Raw genomic sequence first — 26,460 nt, forward strand, 5'->3', positions numbered from 1 at the left:
AGCATATATACTAGTGCAAACTATAAAACAGAGGGAAGCTTCCTATAGCACCCTTAACGATCAGGAAAATAGGCAGGTAAAGGACTCTAAGCATTGAAAATAACATGCACAAAAGCAAGGCTTTACAAGAGCCAGGAAAATCGAGCACAAAATGTGTATCTTTGGGGGTGAGTGAGTTGAATTCAATGAACATGGGTGGTACTTTGCAGCTGATGGAGAGGGTCTTCTATTACCCCTTATTTATTTGAATTCACAAGCATTCCCAGCAACAGTTGTATTCATTTTTTAGCTCCACAAGGACCAAATAGTTCAACAGAAATCCCAACTAACATAGGAAACAAAGAGGAGGAAAAGGCACAAAAAAAGCTTTGTGTATTTTTGGAATTAACTAAAAAAGGAATCTAATAATTTGATAAAATGGTACATGAAAAATAATTTTACTAGGGGAACTGTGTTTCTTGCAGGAAGACACGTGGAATAAAGGAAGGGTGAATGGTTCCCAGGCAGACAAGTCTATGCCTGAAAGGAGGAGAGACAGTGTGGCACTTGGGCAGCCACTGAAGTCTGTAGTCAGAGCTCCAGATCTGATGCAATGGCTAACTTCCCAGACCCCCAGTTTCTGATCTGTCAAATGGGGAAATTATGTCTGTTATGTAGAATAGCTATGGAGACTGAAAGTGTGCGCATAGGCAGCTAGTACAGTATAATACCAGGGCTCATGACCCCATATGCAAATAAATAAACCAACAAATCTTGAACAGATTTTTTATACATTATCACATTAAAAACTGTCATACTGAATTAGAAACTGATTATCTAATTATCTAGGATTTAAGAATCTGAATCTTTACCATGTGGTATATCCTTAAGGCCTTCATTGTTTCAGCTTGCAAATGCAGGGAATTAAGAGGAAAACATTCACACAAATTAGAAACTGCATGTTCACAGGGAGCATTGTGAGTTTTGAATGTAAGAGGTGGAGTGTCCAGGAGTGTTTCTTAGAGAAGATCTGAGATCCCATGTGGGAAACAGAGGGGCACAGCTAAGGGCAGAAGGGCACTGCCTTTTGCCTAGAATATGTGTTTGAGCTTCATGTGTAAGGGAGCTGACAGAATGCACCCTCCCAGACCTCTAAGCAGCCAAGTCTTTGTAAACTAATATGTAGAACTCATTCTATGCTTGGTCTACCTCTATAAAGGTCCTGACTGAATTCTTACCCAAAGATAAAGTCCAGGAATTATCCTGCCATGCCCTGAGTCTCAGCAAGAACTGAGTCCTGCAGGAATGTTAACACTTCCTTTTCCTGACTGGAAGCTCTGTGTGGCCTGCTAATTTGTCACCCAGGTCTTGTTGACTGCCTTTCCCTTCCTATGGGCAGAAGTTCTTAAGAGTTTAAAGTCCTCTGTCCTATAATTCAGCCCAGGGACTGTTAGTATCCTGAAAGAGACTGACCTCCTTTATCCTGGCTTGATCTAATGACACTCAGAATCTTCCCACGCCCCATAGGTGTTTATGAAATTGTTTACAGATCATTTTAGCTGATTATCTTGGGGTACATGCTCTGTCCATAGGCAGTGCATTGAGAAGTGCTGCACCTTTGTTGAAAGTTGGGCCTCTGAAGCTGAAAGTTATTTTGACTACATGACATGACCCCACTGTTTTCCTGGTCCACAGCTCAGTGAACTAGTGTCAATCTCTAAATTAGGTTGATCCAATCAGAATCTCTTTGTAAGGGATTTGGAATTGAGGGCCTTAGTATAGTCAATTGGGAATCCCTAGAACTACATAGATAGACAGAGACAGACAGATTGGGTGCACAGAGATCAGACCACGTGATTATGTGGGTGGAGAACTGTGTCCTGGTTCCTAACTTAGTCTCTTAGGAAGCCTGTCTGGAGTTCCTGCCCTTGAACTCCCTAAGATGCCACTGTATCTTATTTTCTCTCTCGGTTAATTAACAGTACTTAAAACAATAATTTCAGGAGAGCAAATAGCCAATATTCATTGAGTCTTGACCATGTTCTAGGCTCAGAATGTCATCTACTCTATCTTGTTTAGGACTTTCAGCAATGCACTGGGAAAGGCAGGGCCATTATCCATGATCACCTTTTTACATTGAAGGAAAGAGACTGAAACTTAAGAGATGTTTTCCAGGTCCTGTAGGTAGGAAGAAATTTGAGGTGGGATTTAATACCAGGATCCCCAGAACCTCCATTTTAAATTACAACAATATATGGCTATCAAAGTTTTGTCTCTCTAAAACCAGGCCCTGTGCTAAGAGGTCTTGCTCTTCTCACCATCACCTCCACCATGATAGTGCTTTAACTTTTCATTTGATTGTAACATTCTCAAGAACACTGAAGGGTTTCCCATTTCAAAACAGCAGACTGAATATACACTGAAATTCTCGCACTCCTATAACACATCTATGTATGTGTAACAGAAAATACATTAAAAATGAATGTATAACTGTCTAGACTTAAAAACAAGAAGGGGGATTTTCAATGGCTAAAAATTAAGGAATCCCTAGCTGGGCTCCAGTGGCTCACACCTGTAATCCTAGCTACTTGAGAGGCTGACATTGGGAGGGTCATAGCTTGAGCCCAGCCCATGCAGGGCATTTGAGAGTCCACATTTCAACCAGTAGCTGGGCATGGTGGCTTGTCATCCCAGTGACAGTGGGAAGCATAAAATAGAAGGACCAAGGTCTAGGACAGACTGAGCAAAAAGTGAGACCCTATCTCCAAAATAACCAGAGCAGAAAGGGCTGGAGATATTGCTTAAATGGTAGAGCACCTGACTACCAAGTGTGAGGCCCTGAGTTTAAACTCCTGTACCACCACAAAATAAAAAGAAAGAATCTCTAAAAGAAAATAAAACATTGCAGGTCGTCACTGGCAATGTAAACAACTGACACAAAGCACAGAAGCCACATCCAAAAGAGAAAGTGGTACAGAAGACCAGCTGACCAGCAGAATAAGCAGCCATGATTCCCAGAAAAGCCAACACCTTGAAAACAAACAAATAAATAAACGGACACTAGCCCAAACCTCCAACCCAAGGAAACCTTTAGAAAAGATCCATCAGAAAGGGATCTGAATATTTGATAATCTCACAGACACAAGGCATTGCATCTGCAAAAATGAGAATATGGATTTTTTTAAGGGGATTATCATAATGTTGAGAAAATCAAAAAGCAAAGAGCCATCATCGCAGAGGAGGCCATCTATTAGATCTGCCATCATCTATCAGGTCCACTGTGGTGCTGGGAGAAAGTTCAGTTTGATAGGGTAACTGTGACCTGGGAGCACACACCCAGCTGGAGGCAATGGAGGCAGAGCAGGAGTCCTGCTTTTCAGACTGGTGGCAACCTACAGAAGGCAAACTCAGAGTTCTTGAACAGTGTGTTCCTCCAGGACAGACTCATCTTCATATTCTGGTCCATGAGCAGACACTCCCCTGCCAAGCAGCTTTCAGAACCCTGAAATACCCCAATGACATCACCAGAAATAGGTAGAACCTCATCTCTTGTTATTCTGGTTACTGTTGTGATGCTTTCAAGCCACAGCTGTAAGATTTCTTCCCATTTCTTACGGTGCCAACAAAAGCTTCCCTAAAATTCTGTTTCAGGAGTTCTGAGGCACTGCAGTGTCTCACCAGGGAACATCATCCCAGCCTGGTCAAGGGGAGCAGAGCAATGTGCTACCAGCCATACAAAAGTACCAGGTTAGACCATAACATGTATTTATAACTTACAGCTTGACAAGCACTTCCCTATGCATGAAGTTAACTGAAATTCCACATTAACTGTGTGATGTGGGTAGAGTTTATTATTCTACTTTGCAAAAGAGAAAACTGAGGTGCCAAGAGGTATGGCTATTGGTGATGGATGGAAGTGAACAGAATCTGAGTTCTCTTGCTTAAATATTAGTTCTTCATAAGCCCTCACTATGGTTAGGTTTCACTTCCTTCACCATTAGCTCTAGGGCAGGAATAGCCTGAAGAATATGTTCTCCTTAAATATCTATGCATAATCCTAAAGGGAGATTCTCAGAAGACCACTACAGTCACTGTATCTAATGTTCCTCAACACAATTGTCAATTTTCCATTTAGTTCATGATCCATTGTCAGCACATCCTAGATTAGACTCTGCAAAATAAAAAAAAAAATACCTAGAGCTCAGAATGACTGCTTCTATTCATCTCTGTTCCTCCTTCTGGAAACATTACCATCCCTTGATGTTAATAAAAGCCACTACTGAAGGTGATTGCTGTATTTGGGGGATAGGAAAAAGTAGCAGGTATTACATGACTAAGAATGATCCATATGATACACACAGAAAGATAGCCCTGGGTTTTTTCTGCTTCCTCTGCTTTTTGTAGACTTTTCTCTGTGATTTGTAGTTTACCCAGTAGTCTCTTAGGCTGTCCCTACCTCCATACCCATCTTGCAGATCATGGCGGCCCTACCATCTTGCCTGCTCTCTTGGAACACCAGTCAGTCAGTCCTCACATTTGGTCAGCTATCTTGGCTCAAACTGTACGATAGTCTCTGTATCACTTAGGTCATTCAGCAGTTTGGGAAATCCAAGTTCAAAACTCTTACAGAAGCATGCACTTAGGGATGGGTGATAGACATCCAGTCCCAGCATGTATCACAGGATCCCCAAGAGTTGTAAATGAATAACCCACGAATTGCAATGATTCCGTATGGTTCGATTTACAAGTCAGAAATAAATGGTTGAAAACAACTTTTTCAGGCCTTGTTTTTTGAGCCTCTTTCCCTGAATCTCTATTTCCCCAACTCTCCTGCAAGATCTGGAATATACAAGAACAGGAACACCTGTTTTCTCAACATGGAGGCCTTTTGGGTAAGACTTGTGCTCAGGTGGGCCTTGTGGAAGGGCCAGCCCAAGACTGGCACCTGGAGCTGGATGCCACTGATGAGTGCTTTTCTTTCCTATTTAAGCCACCAGTGCCAAAACCCAGCAGCCCTCATCTTTAGCTAACCCCAGAGAAGGGCATCTGACTTGTATGAAAATTCCCAGGGAGAACTGTAGGAAAACTGATCATTCAGAGACTATAAACTGTTTTGTAATATGAATGTTTTACAAAAATTGTCTACGTTAGCCTGTATAATACCTGTGTCTGAGGCTTGAGAGAACCAATGAGATTAGGCACATAAAAACACCACCAATAATGACTTATGAATGCTGATCTGCTCTCTTTTCTCTCCCCTCCACTGCAGTAAATGAGAGATGGTGGGAACTTCAGAATCTGCTAAGAACCTGTCTTCCTGGTCTCAAATTTCAGAGTCAATTGATAGATGGGTAGGAGTCCAATGGCTCAGCCCAAGCTGGAGGGACATTTGTAACTGGAATTCTCTGAAGTATACCAACAGTGAGAATGGGACAGATGCATGACAGAGCTGCAGAGAAGCAGGGTGGGGCTAGAGGGGGTTAGTATCATAAACTAGTGGCTCTCAACCTGGGTTGCACAATGGGTCACTTCATTAGGTTTGAAAACACAGATGGTGTCTTTGTCCCAACTCTGGACATTCCAAATTAACTGGCCTGAATAATATCCTGAACAAGCACTATTAGCCAGACTTTAAGGATGTCAAAGTGCAAAATGAAGATGGAGTAGCCAGAACATGGAGTCTGTGCCGAGCAAAGACCTCTGAGATGCATCCTTGGCTCCCTTTGGCTCTATCAAGGAGAGTTCATGCATTCCTATGTCCCAAGTTGCTGAATAACAAGATGGGTATCTGGATCACTGTCACATACATTCTCCTTCTACATACGAAAAAAGAAATTTCCTATCTAGATCTACTTCTAACAAAAGAGGTTCTGAGGCATTTGGTCATTTTTAGGAAACTGTGAAATGTTAAATACAGAGAGAGAGAGTGAGCGAGCCTTTAGTCCATAAGAATTATCTATGAATGGATATTATGTCCAGGAATCTGGGGGACCTTCAGGTGTTCCAGAAACTTCAGTGTCTGTCCATATGCCACTGTGAACCTAGGAAAAGACCCACAATGCAAACAGCCTCCTCTGGAGCAAGTCACTACCAGTTTCACATGTTCTGAGGGTATAACTCCAAAAGCCATCCAGTCTTTGATCTGGAATGCAGATTGGAATGGGAATGCAGAGAAGAACTACTGTCTTAATCCCCTAATTCCACACAGCCAGAGCCACCCTAAACAATACACTACCCCTGTCCTCCCTCCCTTGGATCCAGCACTGGTCAGAATGCTCTGCTCTCTTACCTCTGCATTTCATTCATTTGTTCATCATTCATTCATTCTTCCATCCACCCAACCATTAGTCAAGCTTTCTTTCATTAAAGATTAACAGACATCTTCCATATTATAGCCTAAGGAATCCTTTTAATAAACAAGTGTGAACATGTCCTCTCCATATTGACTCCAAGCCTTACTCAGCTCTCATTGCCCATAGAGTAAACAGACAACTCTCGAGGGCTGCTCTTACCATAGGCCATCCTTTGCTGCTCTTTGACTGAGAACCACCAACCTGGACTTCTTGCAGTTTGCTAAGCCCCTATTTCTTCTCACTGGAGGCTTCTTCCCACAAGGCTTTTTTTTTTTTTTACGTGGAATTCTCATATCCCCCATCTCCTTCTACTTTCACCAGGGTTTACAAATCAAGTCACAGGCCATCAGAAAATCTCCTAGTCATTTCTTGGGGTTGATGCCTCCACTTTTATTGCTGTAAAGTGATAATTTCCTTCCACAATGGTCTGGGAGAATATTTCCCTTTGATTTCTATCCCAAATGCTGCTCACTATCTCTCCTTGGACAATAGTCATGTCACATCATCAAAGACATCTTAAAGACCTGGGATATTTCTCCAACCCCTCTTAGTCAAAAATCTGATAGTTCTAGCTGAGCTCCAGTGGCTCACGCCTGTAATCCTAACTACTTGGAAGCAGAGATTAATCAGGAAGACAGCAGTTCCAGCCTGGCCCAGACAAAAAGTTTACACAACTCCAACTCAACCAATAGCTGGGCATGGTCATGATGCCTGTCATTCCAGCTTTGGCGGGAAGCATAAACAAGTAGACTGTGGCTATCCCAGACAAAATGTGACCTTCTACCTCAAAAATAACCAGAGCAAAAAGGGCTGGGGGTGTGACTCAAGTGGTAGAGCATCTGACTAGCAAGCAGGTAGCCCAGAATTCAAACCTTGGTACTGAAAAAAAAATTTGATGGTTCTGTCAAGTAGTCTCCCAGATAACACAGGACACTTGCTACACACAGATGTAACTTTATATACATGCCCCAAAAGAACATGTAAGCACCAAAGGGAGAACCTAGAAGATTTATTCCTGATTCATATAAGAGCCAAAAAGTAAAAGGAAAATATCAGAGGATTATAGCGAAGAGCTTAGGTCTCTCCATCAGTAACCCAACCCAAAGTTAAGTTGATTTCCTAGAATTGCTAATAGACCACAATATGAAATATCTTTCTTGTGTTCTTATTTCTCCCTCTCCCTCTTCACACACCAAAAAGCAAGAACATGAAATAAATGCACTGGACTTTTCTTTTGTGGTAACTTAAATGCTAAGAAAGAGGAAAAAGGAGAAAAAGAGAAATAATTGTTGAAAACTGCTGTAAGACAATCTTCCCACAGCCATTAAAAGTCTCAGATACTTTTTAAACAGTGGCAGAATGAATTCTAACATGAAGAAATCTTAGACTTGAGTAGCGACCAGGGCCAGGACATAAATGCAGTTTGTTTTAGGGGAGCTCTCTTTCACTCCAGGAGCTGGAACAAGGAGAGAGGGAACACATAGTGCCCGGATTCTCTTAGGGAATTCCTCTCTCTGCAGTGTGGTGGCCACTGCAAGGTCTGTACATAAAGGGGCTTCTCTACGTGGGATCCAAGTGGTTCTTCAACTCGTTGGCAAGCTGGAAACTAGGAATGCCTCCTACCAGTCTTACTAAGGAGGTGAGGAACCCTGGGTTTGAGTCCTCAGGTACTCCAGGTCTCCCAGCTCCCAGCTCAGAGCCTGTCCCAGGACATCACAAAGCCTTGGGGAGCCTTTTCCTAAACAGCAGAGTTATGGAAAGGGGTTACTTGGTTTTCCCAGTCATGTCATCTTGCAAGAACTTTATCCCGTAAGTCCACAGCCGCACAGTTCTTACCACTCATATTCACTTTTCAAATATATAATGTCACAGCTCTGTAATCCCCAAAAGACCCCAAGTCTGCTGAAACTAAGGCCTTGTCTTTCACCTGTTACTTCCATTACCTGCCACCAAGGTTAGGAAGACTCAGGAGAGGCCAGGTGGTCCCCTTAAAATGCCACTTTTGTTAGGCAGATAAGAAAACCCTCTAACAGATACGTAATGTTTTCTAAAGGTTCCCTTGTAAATTCTAAGGAAGTTACTGAATAAAGACACAATATATATTTCTCTTTGGTGTCTGGACTCATTAAAAACAGAATGGGAAAAAAGTGACAAGGAGCTTGCTGAGCAGAAGGGACTCAGAAGACAGAAGTGGACAGTAGATGGCAGTCTGTCCCTGTGTCAGAAGTGGCCACAGAGACAAACACACCGAAGAGAGGCAAGAAGGAGAAGTTAAGGGAGGTGGACAGGATGTCCCCTACCTGTGCTGACTATACCCATGACCAGAGATACTTTTGAGAAGTGCTCCGCAAAGCCCTAGTACCTGCAGAATATGTGTCTTCACCCAAACTCTCCCCACAAAGAACTAAAGACTCATACACAATGGGCTCTGGACTTCAGGGCCCTAAACCTATCCTGACACTGGGAATTTCAGAAAAAACAAAACCACTGTCATGTAGAAGTGAAAACCAGTCATATCCCTCAGCCTGCTCCCAAATCAAGAAGAGAAGTCCCCTTATCTCATTCACACTAAAAAGCCTGAATTCCACCTTTCACTGCACTTCTCCCTCCCTGGAGCACAACTGTAACTGTTTGATCCCTACCAGCTTGTAGACCTCAAGGCCACAGCCCCATTCATTCCCACGTCTTCTCTAAGGTCTAATACAAGGCCACCAACAGGATATTTACTGAATCTTCTTATCACATGAGTTTTGAGCTGCTTTCTGGACATCTAAAGAGGGATTACTTCAATTCATGAGCAATGACACCCAATTTCCTGTGACCAAGATCTCAAATTATCAGGAGAACTAAGCAGGCTAAGACATGAGGGAGAGGGATCTCAAAACAGACCTGGAACAGCCTTTCCTGACAAGCTGGCAGCAAGCAGTCACGACCTCAGTCTCAGGCCAAACCAAATGGAAGATACATAGAACATGGCTTTGGATTCTCAGCAAGGGACACCACCTCTCTGTGCCCACTTCCTGGTTCCATCCCATTACTGATGCACAATCTGAACTTCCTGATAACCAGCTGTGCCTTCATTCACCCAACACATTTCTGTGACAGACACTAGTCCAGGTCTTGGGGAACTAATTGAAGAGAACAGATCTCTGTCTTCAAGGAGAGCACATTCCAGCACTAAGTAGGAATGCAAATAAAACATAGGCTGTAAGTGATATAACCTAGGGAGGCTGGGAAAGGAGCCCCACTTATTCAAGGGGGAAGGCAGGAAGGCTTTCCAGAGAAGGCGATGGTTAAGTAAAGATGTAAAGGATAATTTTAATGCCATTGAAGACAAAGGGGTGTGCATTCAAAGCACAACACACACACAATACATCCTCCAAGGCCAAGTCAAATTCAAGAATAGATGAATGTTCCTACTATTTATATCCATTTGCCATCACGATGTTTCTCTTTACCTGTAAGGCATTTGAAGGCAGCCCCTTCTCAGTTCACCCATCCATTCATGCAACCATCCATCTAGTCCCAAATCCCACAATTTAACAAGGCAGGAAAGACTTTAGAATCATATAAGACAATATCCTTTAGTTTTTCTTTTAACAGACTAGGAAAGCAAAACCTAGGACGTCTCAAGGATGTCCCAAATTGCAAATCTCTTGTAGGTAGAATGGAATTGGTCTCTTTGACTAATAATCTGAGATCTTTCTGATTTAGTTTACTGAATTCAGCTACCCACAATTTCATCCCACATAAGCCTCTCCCCATGCTCCCAGCTCCCAATCCAAAATCTACCACAAATCTGGCAAGCTTTTTTCTTCAGCACTTTATGAACATGCACTCATCCATATGTTCAATAACTTATCTGGCACCACATAACTTAATTTCCTCCTCCACTCCCTCCACATTTCTGTACATAAGTCCTCCAGCCCAGCAGGAACACCTGGAAATCCCAGGAATGGACATAGTTAGGTAGAAGGAACAGCAGAATCATAGACCTTCCAAATGGTCGCATCCTAAGAAGGTCCTTTTAACCAATCATTGAGTCCAACTCCCTTCTTTTCCAGAAGAGGAAACAGGGCCCCATGGAAGGAAAATGATCTGTTCAAAGTCACACAGTCAATCTGAGTCTTTTGCAGAGGAAAATGTGACAAGCTATTCAAGATAATCAGCTGGGTGTTAGGAGGGCTAGTCTCCTTCCAAATCATTTGGCACACCTGTTGGGAAATCAGGTGCTTTCTACAGCTGTATCTTTCAGAACCCTATGGAAGTACCTTATGAATCATCCAGTGAGAATCTGCTAGACACAGGATGGAACTAATTCCAGAGTGAGGACTTGAAATAGATTCTCCAAAGGAAAATCTGGAGCCAGAGAAGGAGTATATTTTTATTTTTATTTATTTATTTTATTTTATTTTTTTGATTTTTTTATTGTTTTATTATTCATATGTGCATACAAGGCTTGGATCGTTTCTCCCCCAGGAGTATATTTTTAAATAATGGGGGCTTAGGTCTAGAAACAGAGGTAACTAGAAAATGACAAGTTCTTAGCTATCATAAAAAATAAGTCTAGAACCCCTATGTAAAGAAGAAAAGTAATACTCTACATGTGAAAAGACTTAAACAAAGTATGCAAAATTATTTTTTGCAGTGCTAGGGATCAAACCCAGAATATTGCACATACTAAACCAGTGATCTACTCTGAGCTATATCCCCAGCCCACAAGTATTTTTTGAGATCTAATAATCTAATAGGCACTAGGTTAGTATTCTGTATTTGCCCAATGAAAATACCTCTAAATAACGAAATCATCTCTCATTAATTGGCTTGAAGACATGTATGCAATAGTGGTTGTGGGGAATTCAGTGCAGGAAGAAAAGAACAAAAACTTTCAGTCAAAGAGAGTAAGAACCACCCCAAGAACCTTGTGGTTCCCCTACTTCTGGGAATGGCTTACAGAGTCAAATGCCAGGGTTGGAGGCCTCTACAGCTGCTCTGATCTGCATTAAACATAGCCTGGGGGTTTCAGTCCTTGGCAGCAACCCATGCCTCCCAATTCCCAGTAAGAAATCCACCTTAACTTTGGCTCCAATCTAAATGGTATGAGTTCCCCAGCCTATCAAGGAAAGCCATCTTCCAAATTCTGAAGAGACCTCATGCTTTCCATTCATATTCTTTTTTATTTAGATTCTGTGCAGTCCTCATGCTATGACTCAAGAATGCTGGGACCTACCACCTCTTGTGGGCGTGTGGATCAAAACCAGATGTCCAGCTCCAATCTTATAGAGTTTACAAGGAGGCAATTGTGGCTTAAATCAATACCCACATTTGGGAAGGGCAAATTCCCTTGTCAACAGAAGGGGAAGTAAGTAATGGGGGAGGGCCAGTGGAAGCTTAGACAGATTTGACACATGCTTGCCAGCAGGTGGCTAAGAAACCTAAACATTTGTCTTGCACATGAAAAGGAAACTTCCGGTGATGAAGCAGGTTACCCTGTGGGGTGACAAACTTTGCAGAAGTATATGGAACCAGCTCCCATCTGGATGACATCACAAGAACACTGAAAACAGAATCTGACTGCCAGGTGGTGGGCTTGTAATGATTGCAGGCTTTAGGAAGGAAAGCCAGCATATCAACATTCTGTTGTGTGACTATGGACGTATCTCTCAACCTCACATCACCTCACTCTACCTTTAAATAGGTCTCTCCACTCTACCTATAAATAGGATTACTTGGGGTGTTAAAATATTGCCATGTAATATTTATTATAATGCCTAACACCCAATAAGTACTCAAATGCTATCATCATTGTGATCAATTATCCTAAAGATGGGTACTTATCTTCATCAGAAACGTTGACATTGAAAGCTATTTGCCTAGAAGCTGAATGATTTGTACTAGTTCTACCAGAAAACCAAATACAAACCCTTTCTGCACTGCACATTGCACACTGTTCAGGCTAAGCCAACATTTTGAGTATTCTTGGCCAAAACAAAACTCTGGCAAATTTTTTGCATGCCTTCCTACCTTTGACTCAGCCATTCCCCAAAGATAAAAACAGGAGCTCATTAAGGGTGTGCCAAGGCACACTCCAAGTGAGGCATATTAGCACAGATTAAATAGGAGGATCGAGCTACTACAGAATCCTAGGATGGTAGAGCTGTGATAGGATATAGAGATCTGATTTGAGCCCTTAATTTATAGAAGGGCAATCACAACCTGGAGAGAAAGTTTAGGGTCACACAGCGACAGCTAATTAGAGACAGCTCAGTCTCCGGCCTGGCCCCTTACCCCCAAGTCAGTAGGCCATTTGCTCCCTCTTCTTGTGCTGGGATCTTTTGAGGTCAGTAAGCTATTGTTTACTGCAACAGTTCTGCCCTTGCATGTTCAAGAACTCTCAAAAATCACTGAACAAATCTATAAAGCTTGGATCTCAAGAAATGTTGTCTCTGAAGATGTTGCTAGATAATAAGCAATCATAACAAAGCCACACCATATTTCTCTTCAAACTCTGTTCTCCAACTAAAGCACAGTCATAGACGTTTGTTCTGTGAGGATGCCCAGAGCCCAGGCTAGGCCTCAGTGATTCCCAGACAACACTGCTAGAGTAATATGGGTCAGACCAGAACACGAACAGAAAGTGCATGCTGACCATGTGGGAGTGTGTGTAATCTCTAGCCCCTTGGTATATTTAGGTAAAATGAAAGCCTGCTTTATGGAAAACTGTCAACAACAAAGAATAAAGCTCTTGGGCCATCTACATGTGTCCTCACATGTTCAAAAGTGAGTCCTCTGAAAGGTGTTTTTGTCTGTGTGTGCTTAGTCTTGATTTAACAGAAAATTTTCAAGGCAAGGATAAGGTAATATTCACCCTGGTCTCATACTTAAAAGTTCCCAATTTCCATACAAATGATTTGAAAGAAGCTGTGCTCAAGTTTTCCCACAAGCTGATCCACCATTAAGAAGCAATTTGATGAGACAGGCACCCCCACACTGGCCACCCATAACCTAAGCTCCACAAATGCCTTCTGTCCACCAAGGGCAGCTCCTGCACTTATGTGTCTCCCCAGCACACACACATTCTGTGTTCTCTTCATTTTCTCCACATGCCTGTCCATGTACAAGGTGCATCCACAGACCTTATCAGCAATACCACATGGGTCTTAGGCTTGTCTCCAGTAGGTTTGGTTCTTTTCCAACAAAGTCAATCTTAAATAAAACTAAATCTAAAACCCTGCTAATGGTCATTAGTTCAACACCGCTGGCGTCAGAAAATGCCTGCCTCATTAAAGAGTAAGACAGCAACTGGTGAGGTTTTGTAGCAGAGACTGGGTTTTAAAAGATCTTCTGTGTCAGGCTGAATTCCCTCTCACTTCCAGCAGGGACCTGGATTTGCATTCCCTCCATTTGGATGGGGAACCCTGTAACTGCTCAGGAAAAGGCTTGGAGAAGTCTGCAGCAGAAGCTGCCCACTCAATTAGGTTTCCTGAATGGGGGTGAGGGAGAGGCTAGGCCTCTGATACATCTGGGAGTGGAATTGCAGAATTGGAAATGTTATGTAATTAAACTCTGCTGGCCGGTCCCACTTGGGGAATGTGAGACCCATCAGCAGTGACCTCTTCCAATCAACTTAATTGGTCCAATCTCGCCAAGAAAAGCAACAGAATTGGTTTAGTGCCTCATGGAAATAGCTTAGCTCCTGACTATTTATGGCCACTGAACTCAAGGATGGGAACCTTGACTTTGAGCCAGGAGTTGACAGCATGTGCTAACTTCTAGGAGGACTGGGAGTTCAGTGCTTCTGTGTCTCCATCTCTATCTCCAGGCAAGATGGCTGCACCTAACTTGCTCTGGGCACAAAGCACATCACAAATCCAAACCCCAGGCCTTCTTCTTTCCAAGCAGTCTCTTCTGCCAAGGACCCGTCTTGTAGAGAAAAACAGACCCTGATAGCAACACAGGATTTTGCTTCTCTTTGATTCAAATGGTGTCTGTGCCAAAGATAATTGCTGTTTCCTCTGTTCTCAAGTCACATTTGTTTTGGCATTGCGATCTGCAGAGCTGATGTTAAAAAGCAAGAAAATTTCTGTCTCTGATAATTAATAACTGATTCTTGGACCACTTTTTGTTGTTGTTGTTCTGAATAGTTCAGAGACGTTAAGATTTCCACGAGCTGGAATCTAGCTTTAGCTGCTTCCAGTTTATGGGTGAGTAAACTGAGCCCTTGAGATGTGACGGCAGACAGGGCCATCAACTTGCAATGGAAAAGGGAAGAGGCAAAGATACCTCTTTTCAGTGACCTAGATACACACCAGCACATGTATTCAGTCAGGTTTCACCTCTATATGGCTTTGTACAACTAGATACTTCCAGCTTTGAAGGGAGAAAAAAGGAAAGGATTTTCCTTCTTATTGAGTCATTACCAACATTGGTACATTACAACAAGAGAAACAGAGAATCAGAGAGACATTAGAAAACTTTTTCAAATTCACACTGTTCCAAAGTGGCAGAACTGAATTAAAATTGAGGGATTCCCAATTGACAGTCTCCCACTTCACCACTATGTCCTCAGAAAAATCTCCAACCAAATATTTCCACCAATAGTCTGACATCAGCTACCTCTTACAGGGATGAATTTCCCCTAAAAAAATTGAAGTAGAAGCTCAAAATAGCACAGTCTTAATTTCATCAAGTCTAAAATACCATGAGCAAAATGAAGTGGCCCTATCTATTCACCCTCACATGATCACAATCTCATCAAATGGAGTTTCCTATCAGCTGGTGTAGCCAGACAGATATGTGCATCCCAAAATATACTTTTGTTCCTGCTCTCACCCAGGTACTTCACTGTTTATCTCAGTATATTAATCCAATAAGCTTCATTGCCCCTCACTCCCCAAAGGCAACAGCTCCTCCTTTATCTAAGCCTTTTTCACTTCAGATATACATCTGAGTGTCCAAGACTATTTGCATCCTTCCCCAGACACAAAGAATTCCTGCAAAAACACACACTGTAATTCCTCACAAGAGCCACGATATGCATCCCTCCATTCTCCTGCCTAGTTTTCTCTTAGTCACTTACTCTAGTCCTCAGAATATGCACACACACACACACACACTCACTCAGGTTACCTTTCAACTCACAGCCCCAAAACCTCAAAGATGAGCAAATACTGCCAGCCCATGTCTTTCCTGAGCACCTTGGCACTCTTCTCCAGCTCCACATATCAAGACTTACATTCAGAAACTCAATCTTCAAAGGAACCAGGACCTGTGTTTCTAACCTGGAAGGCAGCACCTTCGAATTCCCAGCCCACCCTCCCTACAAGAAACAGTAACATCCTCCAGCCCCTTGCCACCCACAGAAGTATACATCATCCCCTATCTTTATGCCCTCTTTATACAAAACCACGACTATATTTCAAGTCAGCTTCTCTTTGCCCCCCAAGATCCATAAACATTTCTAGAAATTGAATTATAGATCTTGAAAAAACCTCAACATGCACCATTCCTGGCAAAATGGCAGCAGTCAGCTGAGATCCTACAAGGAATTTTTCCAGGGCAGTGTGCCATGTCCCAGTACCCAGCAATGGGCTGAACATCTAGTAGTCATTTCATTAATTTTAATTGATAATCAATATGAATTGGTGATAATGAATTCCTCTATTAAATAGGAAAGCCATTTGACATTATACAACAAGCATCTCTAGCCCTTGATATGCAAAATATATTCTTTCACTCACTCTAGTCTTGGGAACACAGCCCCTCCTTTTTCCCATTCTGTGCTAACACACAAGCATTTTTCCCCTTAAATGTACATCTCCTGTTTGAAGCCTTCTCTAATTCCCTCCTCTCTGGAAGACAGGGAGGACGAAAAAGCAAAGACCAATCCCATATCCTTCCCTGCAATGCTATCTCTCCATGGAGAGCTACCTCTTATGCAAAGCAATCTGAGTCCAGATTTCTCTATCCCCCAAGTGCCCAAATTCTTCTTCCTAAAGTTCACACTCCACATTCCCACTCTCAAATAATACCCCTTCCACATCGCTTTGGTAATCCTCGGGAGTCCAGCCCTCCCCACAAGTCCACCTTTCACAGGCACACACACACACACACACACACACACACACACACACAGAGCTGCCCTCCCACACCACACCCACCCCATGTGTCTGTGCAGGCATGCACACACCATCTGTCTTCAGCACACTGCACTTCTCCAGCTCTGACACCCTTTGTAGGCACAGATTTCTCATTAGCTACACCTATGTTCCCACAAGCTCTCATCTCCTGCTATGCACACAGATGTCCATACAGGCTCCCTGCAAAAACATACCTCCAAGACTGGCAGGGTTGGATGGAGTTCCACCTTCCCTTATTCACATGCCCCAGCCCCATCTTTCCCTGGCCACCTAAGGATCCCCCTATGGGAAAGCACACCTTGTTCGCACAGAACCCAATCCTCTTAAATCCATCTTCAACAAGGTCCTCACCAACACCCAATCTGGACTTTTTGCTTTCCTTCTATATTGTCACAGAAGCCTGCTTTCTTTTCCTCTCATCCAGCTCCCAAAGCCATATCCAGATCTCTGTGTGTAAGCTTTGGGCAGAGGCATTGGGATTTTATCCCCTGAATTCTCCTCCCAGATTTCTTTGTGCCACACATCAGGAAGGAGTTGCGGACAGGAGTGGGGCAGGTTGTTGCTGGAGAATTTCTCTGAGTGTTGTGAAAACAGAACCAATCGAAAAGTTCCTTCTGTTAAAACTGTCTTCCATTCTAACGTTTAGGACAGTGCGCTTGGATATTTTCCTCGCTGTATGTTTTTTTGCGAGGTGGAAGAGAGCATCTCTTTTGTAAAAAGCAGGCACTCCCCAGGCATGCCGTGTAACAGGCTGCGTTACAAACATCAGACTCCAGGAATAACACTCCTCTCTACAAGGTCCCTCCCCTCCCCCACCAGGCCCCTGCCCCCACCTCTTTGCGCACATAAACCAGTCAGTGGGCAAACGGTCCTTGTGGTGAGCTCTACAGCTAACTCTCCAGCTCTACGCCCGCCGGCGCTCACTCCAGCAGTGTCCCAGAAGCAATTCACTTGACTCAACCTGCCGCCCGGGACACAAGAGGTCCGGGACAGGCAGTCTCTTGGTTTTTTCCCCCACCTGGAATCCCACCCGAGCCAAGCCTTGGCAGGGACACTTCCTAGTCAACAGTGCCCATAGTGTTTGGCGCAGGGGTCTCAGGGCTGTGCGTAGGAAGCGCGGCTGAGGAACGCAGCAGCCAAATTCCCGCAAAGCAACAGCACCTCCTGGAAGAACCCCCCCCACCACCACCACAAAAGCACACACACACTAGGGCGGAAAGCAACAGTCTCCCTCCCCCACCCCAACCCCAGGCTATCCCATCCCTCTTCTTCTGCAACTTCAATTCCCAAGCGTGCCAAATTCACTACGAGTATCCATCACTGCTTGGAGCAATGGGGCAGTTTTGGTGCACTGTGGACCCTTTAACTCCGACCCAGCTCCGCGGGTCTCCAGGTTTCCCAGCCTTCCCACACCACCAGTCCAGGGCCTAGAAAGGGCTCCAAGAAACTGCGAGGAAATCCCCAGGGATGGCCCAGCCCCGATGCCCACCATTCCGGTACGGGGTCCCAGATGTATGGGCTGAGCTCCTGCTCCAACATCTGCGCAAAGATCCCGCTCCCACCCAACAGGAACCTGGTGCTCTGTATCTTTTCTAAGAAAAGCTTTAGGGGGACTCCAATGCAGGTACAGCGCGCAGGGCAAGGAATCTCAACTCCTCAAACTGGGGGAACAACCATCCAGGGCCAGAACTCTGCGTTCACCTCCCCAGCCCACGCCCTGACCCGCGAGGTGGTGCTGCCTGAAGAGAACCCTGCCCCTTGGTGAGCGGAGTGCGGGGTGCGTGCAGGGGAGCTGAAGCAGCACCCTTGCGTCTTGCCCTCCCGGGATCTCGCTACTACTATCCCCTTTTGTTAAAAGATGCGTGCGGGGAGTCTTCTTGGAGGCGCAGACGGGTGGGTTGGAGGCGTGTGTTTGCGTTTGAGGTGGAGGGGGTTCCTACAGAATCCTTTCCTGCCCTTTCGTTGTTTGCATTTCCCCTCGCCTCCGCTCCTCCTCCCTTGCAACCCAGGTTCCTTAAACCTGATCACTTTCCCAGACTGAGGGCGGTTTCTTGGGCAGCCAGGGGACCAGAGAGGAGAACAAGGTGGGTAGGAGTAAACGTGTGTGTGTGTGTGTGTGTGTGTGTGTGTGTGTGTGTGTGTGTGTGTGTGTGTGTGTGTAGGTGGCTGGTTGGGGCTGCGCCCTGGCCTGGGCAAATCCCAGTGCAAACTTTGGAGCAGGCACTAGCCAGGAAAGTAAGTGCTTGCAACGCGATGGGGGTGGGGCTGGGTGCGGAGTTGCCCCCAACCCAACGCGGGTCCATTGGAACCCCCCACCCCCACGCACTCCCGGACCTGCCCACCCAACGTGCCCGCCGCCTCCCCTTACCGTGGCAGAAGTAACCATGGCATCCGTGTGACTATTTCCAGGGACGTCGACATGAAGAGAAAGGTGGACTGGAGCTCGGTCATTCAAAGTCTCCCCACCCGGCTGCAGCCACTACTCAGCAGGAGGAAAATGAGAGGAAGAAAGAAAGAAGAGGGAAGAAAGTTGTGCCGGGCTTTCTCGCGGGGCGGTGCGCGGAGCTGCTCGGTAAGGAGAGGAGCCTTCAACTGTGAGTCCCGTGAACGTAATCTGCGCGGTTATAACCAGCCAACCCGGCCAGATGGCTCTGCGCTCAGCGCCTTAACCCCTTGCGCGCCGCGCAGTCCGCCCCCGCTCCGGCCCTGCGTGAGCCTCTAAGGCCCACGCCCCAGAGCCCATCCGACCTAGCTCCCAGGATCAGTCTGGGACAGGGACATTCCCCTGTTCTTCTTATGGGAGTATGGGAGGTGGGGGGAGAGAAGAGAGAGGAGAGAGGAGGGGGGGGGGTGGGGGAGAGAGAGAGAGAGAGAGAGAGAGAGAGAACCTTCTAAGTATTCTTCAGTGTCCCCTACCTTGGATTTCCCTTTTAGAAATCCAAGAAAAGACGAAACATCGATTTATTAGTACATTTTACATGTTGATCTCTTCAGTCTGTCTTATTTGTTCTTGAAATTTTTCTTTTTGATCTTTTTTTCTTTTAAGATTTTCTTTACAAGAGGGCCTTTCTTGTCCCTCTCACTCCAGGGAGTAAGGTTTGAGCCATAGACTCCTCCTCCAAACCTCAGACCTGTCCAGCCCCAAACCTCTCCCCACCCCCTACCAAGTCCACCCATCACTCCAACCCCCACTCAACTACACAAATCAGCCCTAGGACAATTGCTCCCCGCCACCCCCCACCCCCTCCCCTCCCCGAATTGGCCGCTCCTGGGGACCAGCACTCAGGACACTGTGCAGGCGGCCAAGTGAGGGTGAGGTTAAGTCCAAGAGGTTATGAGGGGCAGTGATCAGAGCGACCCAGGGAGTGGTGGCTGTGTGTGTGCGTGGCTTGCGCGCGCGGGAGTGGGGAAGGGAGCTACAAGGATGGATCTGAGCCTCCCGTTTCACCCAGCCTCCCAACTTCTCTGCCCGGTTCCTCCAAACTAGGATTGGGCCCTGCAGTGCCCACCCGCCCTACACCCACCACTCAGCTCAGGAAGCAGAAAAGGCAAGCAACAAACAGACCTCTTCCTGGCTCCCCAAAAGTAGCGATGCTCACTTCCCAGCCTGTAGATTCATTCGAGGACAAGATCGGAGGGAGGGGCAAAAATCTCTCATTCAGAGATGATTTTAGCTATCCATTAGACCCCACTAGCTCCATGTTCCTCGCTAAATTTGCCGGGTTAAGTCCTCTTGCTTTTGCCCATATGCCGTCCAAGAGACGTGAGGGAAAAATACTGCTTATCGATCCACGAGAAACGGAGAGCCTGGGCGTGGAGTTTTACGCTCCTGCCTCCTCCCTGGATTCCTGCGTGGTGGGACTAGTGTTCAAGCCCCCCCCCCCATCCCGAACCTCCTCCCAGTCATCTTAGCCACACCTCATGTCACCTCTTGCCCAGGGGGACCTTTTCACTCACCCGCGGAGTGAGTGTCCCATCTCCTAGCCAACCCCCTGCCTTTCAAGCAGTCTCCTCTATAGTTCATTAAGGGTCCAGGTTCAAAATCCAAATTCCCAGAATTGTTTGAGTTTAGTCAAACACCGAGGAGTACCAGAACCTCACCCATCAGTTGAGTCCAGCAGAGCCGGTTGCAGAGAGGCTTCGTGCTGGAGAGGAGGTGGGAAAGAATGGAGAATGTGGGGCTTTGTACTAGATAGATTGTACCTGCCTCATCATTATCCTTGTTGATGGGGGCTGCCACATCGAAAACGGCCAGAAGCGCCCACCGAGACCCAAAGGCGTCACCTCCCGCGGTCCCTTGGAAGGGTAGGGTCCTCCTTCAGTGCGTCCCCTCCTGCCAAAATATCAACGTCTTCTTCCGGGCACGGTTAGGCTGCAGAGTTTTCCCCTCCACCCCGCCACACAGCACCATGAAGGTTTGGATTGGGCGTGCTCTGTGGGGTTCTGGATTTTCTCCCTCTCCTCTGGCCCGCCTCCCTGCCCTCCCCCAGTTCCCGCACTTGCCCCCTCCTTCCCGCAGTGGTCAAAGGAGGGATTCAGGTCCCAGTTTCTGCTCTACTGGCCAAGTTCTAGGGACTCTTCTTTTTCTCAAGCTCCAGGTCTTCGGGGATTCTGATGATTGCAAGGAGACGTGCTGGGCTGCAGCCACAGCAAGGAACGGGTTAAATACAAGTGCGGGACTGATCTGCCTGCAGCAACCCGGTCACTAGCAGTCTGGAGGGAGGAGGGGAAAGAGGGGCAAGCTTAAATGTGAAAAATAAGAAGAAAAGAAGAAAAGGAGTTCAAGACTTCGATTTCTTCTGCAGATGCCTTGCACTGGCTGGCCGCCTCACTGTGCCAGGACCTAGGCTACGGAAGAGTTTGCATGGTTTTCCAACTCTAGGGACCCGGTGGGTCGGTCTCTGCGAGCAATCAACAGGCCTTGTAATATGAGAGGTGACACCTTAATCTTGCCAAATATGTGCAGTGTCTTTGGGGGGCAGGGGGACAAAAGGGAGGGAGGAAAAGTAGGAGACCCAGGCAAAGGCAGAGGGGTGAAATGCGGCTTTCCTCAGAAGGACTTGTTTTCCAAATGGACAGCTTTGGCTCTTTTCTTTGTTGAAGACCTCATTCAGACAATCTTCCTCCAGCAGGCAAACTGCCTTTTACTTTCCTGTGTTTCTTTCCACTTCGGGGCTAAAGGTTATCTCTTGTCCCTTTGGCAGAAAGCTAAGGACCCTGGAGCCTCTTTTTGACTTCCAAGAGTGTGGCAAGGTAAAAAGAGGGTGAAGAAGGATTAAGCAAGTAACATAGACTAGATGGGGTGAATACGATCAAAATCATATGCATCTATATGTAAATACCACAATGAAACAAACTCCTTTGTAACAATAAATTTATGCTAATAAAAAATTTTAAAAGAAGAGGGTGGGCAGAAAGAGAAAGGTGTATTTGTTGAAAGACAGAATGAAGATAATTAGTTGTAATGCAGACTCATTTTGGATGTGGAGTACATAATACCTTCTAAACAATTCTATGTTTCTAATTGAGGCTTTTTGTTTCTTTTAATAGAAAGAACAGAGTGGTTTAGATAGGTAAAGAGAAGGTGGGGCTGAGAAGGAAGCTGAGAAGTTCACTCAGGCCGGATTGATACACAGTCCTGGGGTGTGAAAGCCCATGCAGAAGTAGATCTTTTTTGATTAGCTAAGTAATTGACTCTAGTCAGGGCCTCAGCGTCCATCTGTTCACTGTATTTTTAGGTTGCTGGACTTTTTCTTTCTACTGCATCTGAGTGTAAGGCCCCAATTCCTGAGAGTGATTTGTGAGAGCAGGAACCAGATCCACTTTTTGAAAGCCCCCATTACAGCTCTCTCCTACTGCAAAATCTTAGTTTGCGTTCATCCCACCCTTATCTTTTGTAATAGCGCCACGCAGTGGTTGAAACATTGAACAGAAACAAAATGAAATGGAATGAATGATAGCTTTACCTTGTGAAAACCTGTATTGTGTCAGTTCAGTGGACTGTGTGCAAGTGTGGGGTGGGAAGGGTCTCATGCAGCAGTGTGCAGTTAATTCATTGTGACATATTGATCCAGGAAATGAGTGAATTGGACAGAATAACCTCCTCCATGACCACATGTGGCCAAGATAAGTTTGCTTATTTTCCCCCATGATCATGTAGCTAGCTTTGAATATCTGTCCTTTCCAACTGCTTTTCTAATCCTTAGAAATTATGTACATAGGCTTCATACCTTAGCTGATCCTAAAACATTTGTAAGTTGCTTCTTTTGCTGCTGCAGGGTGCTGTGGAGAGCTGTGGCAGAATGGCTGCAGCTACTGTGCCTTTTTTTGCCCTGTCGCATCCATTCCCACTGTCACTCACCCAGACAATTGAGGGAGCCAGAAAGTCTGTGTTTCTGAGACAATTAAAGTGAATGCAAAAGGTGTTTGCACTAGAAATGGGTTAGGGAAGGCTGCTTCATGCCACCTTGGCTCTCTGCACTCAAAAGTTTCCTGGTTGCCCACCCATAGCATTACACACTAGCTATAGAATTATTAACCAGTAGTCACACAGGCTCTCATGCCAATTATCAATGTCTCCCAAATGTCCTCCTGCATATTTGAGGTGAGTTCCTTCTCCCCCTTCTTCTCCTCTTCCTCTTCCTTCTGCTTCTCTTTCTCCTTCTTCTTCTTCTCCCCCGCCACACAAATAATCAGGAGGAGTTATCCACAGAAACTAAGTGACTCATCTATGTTTGTTCAGCAGGCCCAGGTCTTCTCAAATTTCTATCATCCTAAGAAAGCACAGCATTGCTCCAGGGATCAGCTTCTATTTCTCTAAAAAGAGCAGGAATATTCGAGGTGAAATTTTAGTGCCCCTCTTCCATCCTATATTTAATAAATGAAAAAACTGAGGCTTCAGCTTTTCAATGACTTTCCTGAGGGTAACAGAAAAAAACAAACAAATAAAGGCCACAGTAACATATCAGGAACTAGAATTCACTGTTGGAGTCAGTTTTGCAGTCAGACAAATCTGGATTCCATGCTGCCTTCTCCACTTAGTAGCTATGTGTCTTTGGACAGGTACCTTAACTAGTCAAAAGTCATATGGAATTGGTGAAAATAATGCCAGTCTTATAGGAGAACTAGTTCATTAAAACTCTGCACAGAGTCAGATACTCAGGGCTCATGCCTACAATCCTAGCAGAGGCTGAGATTAGGAGGATTACAATTCAAAGACAGCCACCATGAGACCCCTATCTCCAAAATAACCAGAGCAAAATGGACTGGAGGTGTGGTTCAAGCGGTAGAGCTCCTGCTTTACAAGTGAAAGACTTGAGTTCAAACCCCAGTTCCACCAAAAAAAAAAAAAAAAAAAAAGAAAACAACTCTGCCCAGTGCCTGGTACAATGTAAGCCCCAGTTTCCATTTCACACAAAAATCTCTACTAACCCACTGGTGGGTGATCTGTTTATAGTTTGTTTAGAGAAGCTTGACTCTGGAATGGCTCATTTATTATTTGTGTTCCATCTAAATTTCATTAATATAACTTTATGGATGTATATTTTCTTCTCTAGACAAAGACAGCAAGAAATTAGCAGAATGAAGTAGTGGACATATTCAGAATTTATTTAATTTCCTAATGTGGACCTCAATGACATGGCTGAAGGATTTCAAAATCTCATCTTATTCATTCCTTGCCTCATAGGCAGAATCACCTCATCATTTAAAAGGAAATTCCACTGTATTCTTCCACTGTTAACAGATTACCTGCTGTACTACTGGTCTGTTGTTGTTGCTAATTATATTCTAGGGCTTACATTGAACAATATAATGCACAATGAATCAACTCATTTGTGAAACAGAATGCATATTCATAATTATATTTCAAGAAATTACCCATAATGATAGAGTGAAGGTATGTATTTTACCACACAGGTGGATATAGAAGTCATAATAAAGTCTCCTGTTTCACCAGTCATGACATGAATTTCTCACCACCCTATAAATTAACTTTATGCTGTACCAAACACCACTCATAAAAAATGACATTAAGGTTTCCTAGGTAACTAATGGACTTCCAAAGGGAATAGGCCTCCAGAGACAAAGAGGGCAGGGAAAAGGGTGGAGGGGGAAGGGGAAGTGAAGAAAAAGAAAAAAAACCCATTAGATTAGACCCATGTGACATAAACAAAATATTTCATGGGGAGGAACCATAAAGTTTTATTAGGTGTGTTTGACATAGATATAGCATTGTCATTAATTCCATCTTTGGGCAATAAAATATTCCATAGACTATCCTTCTCAGAGAAGCCAGCATTTCATGTTGCAGAGTCAGTTTTACAAATGTCTTGAGGGATGTGACTCTTCCATTCATCTGCAGAGCTGTGTCCACTCACCAGCCAGCTGACTTGAGCCTTCTGTAGTTGTATTTAGACGTCATTAAATGTCAAGATGAAAGGGAAAGACAAGGTTGATTTGGATGTTTTAAAGCATGCAGATGCTTTTGATCACTACAAGTTCTGAGAACCTAAGAACAAATCTGGTAGCCTTAGTAGAAAGCTACAGTCTGAGGCTTGAATTGATGGAATCAAGGGCCAGTTTCCAAATCCCCTAATGATTTTTTCACTGTTTTTCCTTCATTGAGGGAAGGCCTGGATTTGGGGGAGAAAAAAACCCCAGAACACTGAATGTTTAGGAGGAATATGAAAGGTTGTAGGTGGAACTTAAGGCTTACATTTATGGTGGAACAACAGTCATCCTGAAAAACAGTATAACCTAGGGAATTAGCATTGGTCTAGGGACTGGGAGATGGAGAACCTGGAGCCAACCTTATCATTACTTTGTGAGCTAGGATAATTAGCTGAACTTTTTAGTTCCTTCATTTTTTTCATTTGTTTGTTTTGTTTTGGTTTTTTGGTGGAACTGGGGTTTCAACTCAGGACCTCATGCTTACTAGTTAGGTGTTCTACCACTTAAGCTGAGCTCACAGATAAGAGACCTGACTGAAAACCCCAGACTAGTTTCATCACACAATTCCTTCCATTGGACACTGAAGTCCTTTTAGGGTTTATCTCAGTTAGGGACTCAGTGAGGGATTTACGTCACTCTAAGTCACTTGGACTTGGAGTGACTAGGATCACACCCACTATTTACAAGTCTGTCCTTACTGGAGTTAGGGGCAGGGAGTGTCTGGAAAGTAGATGAATAGTAAAGGATGCTGCCTTCCAAGGGTTTAAGACAAGGAAGGACTAACCCAGTTCTTCTTACTTGTTAGGAGCCCTTCCAGGGAAGCCATGCGTGTGAAAGTGGCACATGATAAAACGTCCCATGACACTTACCTCTTACACATTCCTGAGGCAAGGGATATCATGCCAAGTCACTTCATCCATCCTCTTGCCCCCAAGACCAAGTCTCGCTTCCCACTACTGACAGGTCGGGTGTAAAGTGGTTCGGGTGGGTTAGGAACAAGGGAGTTTTCTCCTTGAGTACATTCTGTCCATTGTCGTGGTCTATGAAAACAGAAAAGAGAATTAATCACTGAGCTTTTTACTCTAAAGACCCTATGTCCAGAGTTCTTAGGAAATGCTAAAAGTTCGTGGGGGTTAGGAAATCTGAGTTTAAGTTAAAATGATACATACCACTTCTCTGTCCAAACATGCACAGACAAGTACACCCATGCAGCCAACTCATCTGATGGTTTGCTGTATTGACCCATCAATTAACTGACAGTTCCTGTCTCCACCCGGACAGCAGGTTGTCCTCAGGCCCCAGCTCAGAATGCACATAATATTCAAGCAACAGAGTACCTAAACTTGGGGTCCTCTTGTAGATCCATCATTTCCCAGCACAAAAAAAAGAGCGTTATCAGGTTCATACTTTCTTTACGGATGATAATAGATGGAAAAGAATGATAATAAGTAACATTTATTTGCTTGTTGAGTGCAAGGTACTTCATCTTGGCCTTATATGCTAGGGACTGTTTTAAGCATTGTATACATGTATTCATG

General features: G+C 44.6%; 1 protein-coding gene and 1 long non-coding RNA gene across 2 annotated transcripts in view; both read right to left on the reverse strand.

Annotated features, from left to right (window-relative positions):
* The window catches only part of Ntf3 (neurotrophin 3), a 60,221-nt gene extending 41,004 nt beyond the window's left edge, over positions 1-19,217 (reverse strand). Inside the window, exon 1 of the mRNA XM_020158197.2 lies at positions 18,840-19,217. Coding sequence (XP_020013786.1) covers positions 18,840-18,857 — 18 coding nt within the window. The 5' untranslated portion in view covers positions 18,858-19,217. The remainder of the gene's footprint in view (positions 1-18,839) is intronic.
* A 5,443-nt stretch (positions 19,218-24,660) lies between these two features.
* On the reverse strand, positions 24,661-26,149 carry LOC141423870 (uncharacterized). Its single transcript, XR_012448639.1, has 3 exons — positions 26,092-26,149; positions 25,792-25,962; positions 24,661-24,870 (listed from the first exon to the last, which is right to left on the reverse strand). It is a non-coding gene; the product is annotated as an uncharacterized lncRNA (long non-coding RNA).
* Between the last annotated feature and the right edge of the window lie 311 nt (positions 26,150-26,460).

Source organism: Castor canadensis, chromosome 6 (genome assembly GCF_047511655.1).
Source record: "Castor canadensis chromosome 6, mCasCan1.hap1v2, whole genome shotgun sequence".
NCBI lineage: Eukaryota > Metazoa > Chordata > Mammalia > Rodentia > Castoridae > Castor > Castor canadensis.